General features: G+C 37.8%; 1 protein-coding gene across 1 annotated transcript in view; it reads right to left on the bottom strand.

Annotated features, from left to right (window-relative positions):
* Positions 1-8,025, bottom strand: part of TRPM6 (transient receptor potential cation channel subfamily M member 6) — a 117,583-nt gene that overhangs the window by 68,807 nt on the left and 40,751 nt on the right. The window contains exons 12-14 of the mRNA XM_015572264.1: positions 4,923-5,057; positions 3,651-3,704; positions 1,642-1,779 (exon numbers count right to left, since the gene is read on the bottom strand). Of these exons, the coding sequence (XP_015427750.1) occupies positions 1,642-1,779; positions 3,651-3,704; positions 4,923-5,057 (327 nt within the window). The remainder of the gene's footprint in view (positions 1-1,641; positions 1,780-3,650; positions 3,705-4,922; positions 5,058-8,025) is intronic.

The following is an 8,025-nucleotide window of genomic DNA, read 5'->3' as shown; positions in this document are numbered from 1 at the left end:
ATTTTAAAAAAAAACTCATTGCGTGAACCTTTAATCAATGAGAAAGAAAAACAAAGAGAAACATTGGTAAAGGGACAAATATAAAGTTTATGGTACAAACCCTAGGCTTTGAACTATTTTATTTATTTTTAGTTTCTGTTTTATGGATATAAATTAGAATAAAAGTGATGGGGTGAAGACTTTTTAAAGATAGTACTGAACTTATTATTATTGTGATAAAGAATTAATTAGTATCATCAGTGATAATCATGAGAATTATTATTAACAGTTACTCGATACCCACTATGAAAAAAAAACTAAAATATGGGTTTTTCAGTTATTGTTTTAGTTAGTCCTTTTGATAAATTTACAAAAGGAGTATTGTTATTCCCCTTTTATAGATAAGGAAACTGGCACACAGAGAAGTTAAGTTTCTTGCTCAAGATTACACAGCTACTAATGAGCAAAACAAAGCTTCAATTCCAGATCTCTCTGACTCCAAACCATGTATTTGTAACTCCATGATCTAATTTAAGAGGCAACACAATAAAGTCAGTACTTCTTCACTAGACAAGAATCAGAGAAATGGGTCATTTCTAGAAAGGGCACCAGGACAGGTGCCTAGCCTGCTCCGCCCTGGACTGCACCGAGGCCACAGTCAGTCCTGGTACCTGCCACTGGTACCCACACAGCAAGCTGTAGCTTGTTTAAATGAAGGGGCTGACACCTCAAGTGTATCCCTAAGCTTTCGAAATTTCAATAAAGAGCATTTTCTCTGTGCACACTGGGTTTCTTTTGGTTTTTATTTCATTTCCTAAAGCCAAGTTGGGCTTTCATGTCACCTAATTCTTTATGAATAAAGGTCAAAAGTAACCTTGAGCAGCTTGATATTCTGGACTCTTCATGTGATCTTAGTCCCAACTTACCTTCCCAGTCTCATCCCTCACCACCACCTGGCACTTCTCCAGTGACAAAGGTCTCCTTTTCACTGCAGAACATCCCCTGACACCCACAGCCCTGTGCCTTTCACTGTCTCTGTTCTTCTCAAAAATGCCCTTTTCCTAACATTTCAATTAGCCTCTAATAAAAATTAGTCTCTTCAGTTTACTGCTCTGTAAAGGCAGTTTCAAGAAACAAGCAATGTTTTCTGTTAGCCAGTCTGATTTCACATTCCTAGACTTTTAAAACTATGATGAACAGTATGTATTTTAGGTACATTGTGCATGCATCTTTCAATACAATCCCCACACTTGTCCCAAGTTTGTCACCTCCAGACTATGGACTCCTATGAGTTTATAGATCGAATCCTATTAAGCTTTAGACTTCTGGATTTTCAAAAGAGACAGAAGGGAAGGAAAGAAATGGTCATCTCTCCCCCTAATCTTTCTCATCACATTAGTTCTGTGTCAGTATAGCACATATTCTAATCTGTTCTGTATCATGGCTAGTTATCTATAAATATTTTCCCTCTATGAGTTTCTAAACTCCTGATCGTCATGTCCATCCCAGGCCAACATGCCAGCACAGTACCTCACATACAGCAAATACTCAAAAAATGTTGATGCACAGAATGCCCATTTTAGGAGCTATTCCCGTCTGAACTTCCCAAGCCACTTTTATGAGCCATCGGTAATTTTACTAGGGTCTTTTCAATTGTGCTACCTTGTGTTTTCTGTAGAGATTGTAGAAGGCTCTGAAATTTTTTCTAGTGTAGCTGCTGCGATATGCTCCACCAATGAGGTACTCTATTACCAATCCAATGTCAATTAGTGTTATTCTGTAGCCTGAAAGAAGGGTGTGCTGAAACAAAACATGTAATCAGTTATAACTTTCCGTTCTCTTTCTCTTTCTACTTTTCCATGCCATTAGAGCATAACCAAATCAACTGCAAAGAGATAGCGCCATACTTTTCAATCATTTTTACAAAATCATCAATTCATATGACCAGCTATTGATACAAACTCCTTGTTGCGATGGGAAAGGATACTTAGCTTTAATATGGTTTTAGTTTTGTAGACATTGAATGTCTGCTTATATCTGCTCCTTTTCTCTCTCTTTTTCTCTCTCATGCATGCACATACTTTAGAATAAAATACATTTAAGTGTAGTATTAAAAATTGTTTTTAAGTGAAAATAACATAATGACTACAATAGAAGTAATATTACTGGGAGATATGTTGAATGTATGTGATCAAAAATTAACAATAGGTTAAATCTTCAGCCTCTCTCTTTATGAAAATGGCTATAACACTTTGCATTGTGCTGACAACATCATACGCAAAACAAGAAGGAAGGAAGTGGGACACATAGAAGTAAGAAACATGGGATGGCAGAACCAAATGAGATGTCCAATATAAGGCTGTGCCAAGGCAAATGTTATGGTTGGTAAGGAGAGCCTAGCAACAGATTTCTAAGTACCTGGATCTTAGTCTAAATGAAACTTATTTCAGCCCCTAAAAACCCACCTTCAAAAATGTTATTTCTGAAGTGTAGTTCACAGGACACTTTCAAAGGCACACAGAGCACTGAACAAGCTCTCTGTGGATAACGCTCATGAGGCACTGAACAAGAAGTAAGGTGATATATATGTATATATGTAAATGTGTAAATGATTTAATATCCCTTTTTCACTTTCATAATTTATGTTTTTCAAGATATGATAAAAATTATGATCTTATCTGCTGCAAGGTTAGAGCCTATTTAACCTGTCCCACTCCTTTTTCTTCAGTTTACTGTGACAGAATGTAAGTTTAAGGAAATAATCCAAGGAGAAGCATTTTGATCTAGCACAAATCGATGCAAACTAAATTTACATAGGCACAGACACTTTTGCTTACTACTAATTTGACAGCTAAATGTCTTCTTCTGCATCCTTTCCCTCTGGCTCTCCCACCACGTCAATATAACCAGAAAGCCTATACTCTCTCCACCAAGGTATTAGACCTCAGAAAAATGTGGAAAGAACTTTTCAAGGTCGTCGTGGATGGATATTAATCAGGGTGACAAATAAAGGCACTCCCAGTATTCTGCACATGGGAATCAAAGCTCCTAATAATTAAAAGAGAAGGAATTAAGGCGCAAAAATCTGTTAAAGTTGAGAAGTTTTGGTAAATAACGGGACAGATTATTTTAAATCTGACTTCACTCAAAGTTCAATAAAAATACAATCAGCAAATTATGAGGAAGGGAACAGAGCAATGGGGTTCATCCTAGTCCCCTAGGACAATGCTTAGACTAAAAAAAAGAAGTGAGGGCCTCCAAGCCATCACTAAGGTATCATTAATAGTCAAAACAATAACAAAAACAACGGAAATCACATGTCCAGGAAGTGTATTTTTAACAGATATTATTATCATCATTGGCAATACTGCTGTACCACATTGAGCTCTAATTCTGATTAGAAGTTTTATGTGTGTCTGATTGATATTTTATGAGAAAATAATTATTAGCTTATGATACTTCCTTTGTTGGTCAAATGTTTTAAAACACAGAGTAAATTTATAAAAGTATGCTTTGGTGATGAAATTGTTCAGTCACTAGTAAAGAGGGTAGGGGTAGGTAATTCACTAGAAAATCCAAATCTACATTTTACAGAGCAAAATCTGGGGAAACCTCCATCAAAACCTAAGGCAATGCATAAAGAAATGTGCACAACTTCATAACTAGGTTACCTGTTTTACATCTCGGACAAGTTGATGCAAGAGCATATTAGTAGGTCCTTGTTTCTGTAATAAAGAACGAAAAAGGAATTTTAATTGCCTTTTAATTACCAGGGGGGAAAAACTTTATTTCAGAATGCATAAATAATCCAGAATACTGAAAATTTTTCTTTTAACATCTTTAGGAATGCAGCTTAAGCCACATTAATTCCAAGGAAGATGTTTCCCAAGAGAAGATGTAATTAGATTGAAATACTTTTCAAAGCAAGATGTATGTGTATAGGTAGGTAGTAAGGACTTAGCTTTATGTGACAAGAGACAGAAATTAATTTTAGCTAATTTGTAACTACCCTTTAACATATATAAGCCACACAATTACTTTCCATCAACAAATATTTATTGAACCCTTACTATGTTCAATCAAGTTTCTGAGAGAGTCAATGAGGAATATAAGTACTTTTTTTGCAGAGTTTTTATAGTCAAATAGAAAAGAATGAGTACTGCCCTAGCCAGTTTGCTCAGTGGATATAGCGTTGGCCTACAGATTGAAGAGTCCCGGGTTCAATTCTGGTCAAGGGCACATGCCCAGGTTGCGGGCTCGATCTCCAGTAGGAGATGTGCAGGAGGCAACCGATCAATGATTTTCTCTCTCTCTCCCTCTCCCTTCCTCTCTGAAATCAATAAAAATATTTTTAAAAAAGAAAAGAATGGGTACTTACACAGAAAAATAACCAACAATATGAAGATGTGTGTGCTCAAGAGTTGAAAATAATTTGTTCTATAGGGACCAGTCAAAAAGACAGGACTTGAATAGGACTTTAAAGAAAGACTAAGATTTAATGGACAAGGAAGGACATTTCAGGAAGGGTACATGACTCAACCAATTGGTGTTTTTACAATGAGTAAGCCAGTTTAGTTACAATAAGGGGGTGCATAAAAAGTTGCAGGAACAGAATTTTAACAGTGGCCTTAAGATGCTTTCAGTAATTCAATTAAACTAATTTATTCCTATTCCCATCTGTGGCATTAATTATGATAGTAAGACCATAATTACTACAATATTTTCTTGAGTTAGATTACACCTCTATTCTGTGTAGTTAATGATGGGAAATGCAAAAATATCCTTAGGATCAAATGGAATCAGTAAGAGTAGTTCTTTGGTTGAAAAGTCTATCTCTCTATAAGCTATATTTGTACATGAACATTCAAGAAGACTTGAACATTCAAGCTAAACCTTAAGGTAAATTTTAAAGAAGGAGATTGATGAAATGTTCCAATACTCACTGTATTATAGAGCTCTTCCAGTCTAGGGATGGTAAGAAAGCGATGGAGGTTCACTCCATACTCTATTAAGAGCTTCACAAAATCCACCCGATCCATCACTAAAGCATCTAACATTGCTTGTTCCAGTGAGCCAGGCTTCAGAGGGTAGGAATAAACAAAAGATATAAAGACAATTAAGAAAGCAGAAATAACTTAAAAGATCATGTGTATTTGAGCTCAAAACTATACCAACATGGTAAATACAAAATACAATCTTCTTTCAGCACCGAATGAAGAAATACTGTAATGAAAAGTGAACCTGAAGATATAAAGGACATCCTGAATAAATTTGCTCTTGGGTGGGGAAACTGACTATTATAAAGATCTCAATACTTACCTAATAAAAGCACAGGTTTAATGCAATTCTAATAAAAATCTACTTTGTGGCATTTTTTTTCTTTTTTTGTAATTTGGCACATTTCCATTTAAACTACACCTGGCTTTGGGGTATAAATGATACCCAAAAGTATAAATGGCAATTTAAACACATCCTACCTAAAACTCCACTAAAACTATAGTAAAGGAATTTTTTTTTAAAAAAAAGAAATGAATCCCCTAATACAAGAAAGTCGAGAGTGCAACATTCTCAAAGTTGGAAAACAGATGGTCAAGTGGTAATTGACTAAGCAGTCTCCAGAAAGCCAGAAAGTGAAAGTCCCCAGAAATTCAAACTGAAAAAAGTCAACAACCAAACAAGCCTATGCCACAGAATTCTGGCAGCACTGGGATGAGATAAACGCACCGATGCTGAATTTCTCATGTTGAGACCTTCCCACAAAACATCAACTAAGAGGAATCAGGCAATGAGGAAGAAGAAAACTTCTAAAGAACCATCATTAATATCCTCAGAAATAAAAGAAGATATTTATATTCAGGGTGCCATTTAAAAAAAAAAAAAAGACAAGGAACAATTTGCTCTTAGCAGTTAATGGCCTGCTACCAGAAACAAACAAACAAACAAAAGCTACCTGCAAGGCATGAAAATTAAAGCTGAAGAAATCTACCAAAGAAAATGCACATTAGCTAAAAGAAATAAGATAAGATTAGAAGAGCCATGGTCCAACATTTAATTAATAGGAATTCCAGAAAGAGAACGGAGAAAACAGGGGAGGAAATTCCCCAGAACAGAAACACCTATCGCCAAATTGAAAGCACATGCTCAGCATAATGGACCTAAAGACTCCAAATAACACATATTTGTGAAATCTCAGAACACTGGAAAAACCAGAAGACTTCTTTTAAACTTCCAGAGGAGGGGAAAAAAAATGGTCACAAAGGATTAGAAAACAGAAAGATTTTTACTTCTCAACAGCAATGCTGAGTATTAGAAGCTACACATTCAAAATTCCCTAGGAGAATGACTTCCAATCTAGAATTAAAATATATTAAAACATATAATTCCTCGACATCTTCTACACTCCCTTTCTCAGGAAGTTACTGAGTTTGGTCAATGACGCACACCACCAAAATAAAGGAGTAAATCAAGAAAGAGGAAGATAAGAAATACATGCTCTGACACAAGAGGGATTCCCAAGACAGTAAAGGATGACAGTCCAGCACCAGGAACCGCAGGCAACGAGTCCATACTGCAGCAGTGAGGACCACAGGCAGAAGTGTTGAACTGTCTCTAAAAACTGATGAAATCAGAGGACAGCAATATGACTTACTGTAGCAGGCAGTTAGGCATGCGCAGAGCAAGGACAACGGACCAAGTATGGAAGGTCACCAGAGAGGAAAGTCCCAGGTGCCTAGCAACAGACAGGTGTAGGGTGGGATCTCATCCCCCGGGGAACCTTTTATATGGGGTTCAGACCCTGCTCTGAAGTTTCTTCTCCTTGCATGTCGCTAGTCAGGTGGTCCACCCCCTTAGAAGAGGAACAAGGGGGCCAGAGCATAGCCCAGCCGTGGGCAAACTACGGCCCGCGGGCCGGATCCGGCCCGTTTGAAATGAATAAAACTAAAAAAAAAAAAAAAAGACCGTACCCTTTTACGTAATGATGTTTACTTTGAATTTATATTAGTTCACACAAACACTCCATCCATGCTTTTGTTCCAGCCCTCCGGTCCAGTTTAAGAACCCATTGTGGCCCTCGAGTCAAAAAGTTTGCCCACCCCTGGCATAGACTCATATGACCCCATACAAACTCTAGCATGACCACTCCCTTAAGCATTAAGAGCTCAGGACAGCCCTCAGGGCCGGGTGACTCAGTTGGCTGGTGGATCATCCCATACATCAAGAGGTTTTGGGTTCAATAACCGTTCACAGCACATACCTAGGCTGTGGTTTCAATCCCTGGTTGGGGCATATATGAGAGGCAACTGATCGATGTTTCTCTCTCACATCAATATTTCTCTCTCTCTCTCTCTCTCTCTCTCTCTCTCTCTCTCTCTCAAAAAATTAATAAGAACATATTGTGTGAGGATTAAAAAAAAAAGACTTCAGAACAATGAAGTTCTGACCCGAATCAAATAATCTTAGGAACAAAGCCTCAGGTTTGTTGACCACAGAGACAGAATTTTGGTCAAACTAGAGATAACATCTAGGCTTCAGTTGTACTTCAGCTCCAGGCCCAGAAAAGCAGCAAGGCCAGGTGGAGTAATACCATGGCTGACATCAGGACCAGCTGTGATGACTAATGACTCCCTTCCCTGGCGCTGACCATTCACTGGAGACCACAACCCTGAAGGGACACACCTGGAAAGCTGATGAATAGTCTATTGAGATCCTCCCCTAGGAACTCCCCTAAAATGCCCACCCTTAAAAGTCCTTAGAACAGAGAACCCAGCTCAGCTCTCTCTTGAGCATGTCTACGCCTTTTCCCACCCCCATTTTTCCCCAGCACACTGAAATCTTCCCCCCTTTCCTTCCCCCAGGTACACACTAGTATATCCTTGCTTTTCCCCTAAGTTCCAAGGGCCCTTCTTTTGCCACTGTAGTTTGTTTCCTGAGCCCATTTCTTCTACAACTCACTTCTACTACCTCTGTGACTTCCTAAATAAACTCTCTCTTAAAGTTTGAGTCCTGACTAAACTCTTTCTTAGCCAGAACTCAAGCCAAGGCTGC

Source organism: Myotis davidii, unplaced genomic scaffold (genome assembly GCF_000327345.1).
Source record: "Myotis davidii unplaced genomic scaffold, ASM32734v1 scaffold228, whole genome shotgun sequence".
Classification (NCBI taxonomy): Eukaryota; Metazoa; Chordata; class Mammalia; order Chiroptera; family Vespertilionidae; genus Myotis; species Myotis davidii.
Note: the sequence above shows the minus strand (reverse complement) of the source record. Positions and strands in the feature narration are given on the sequence as shown.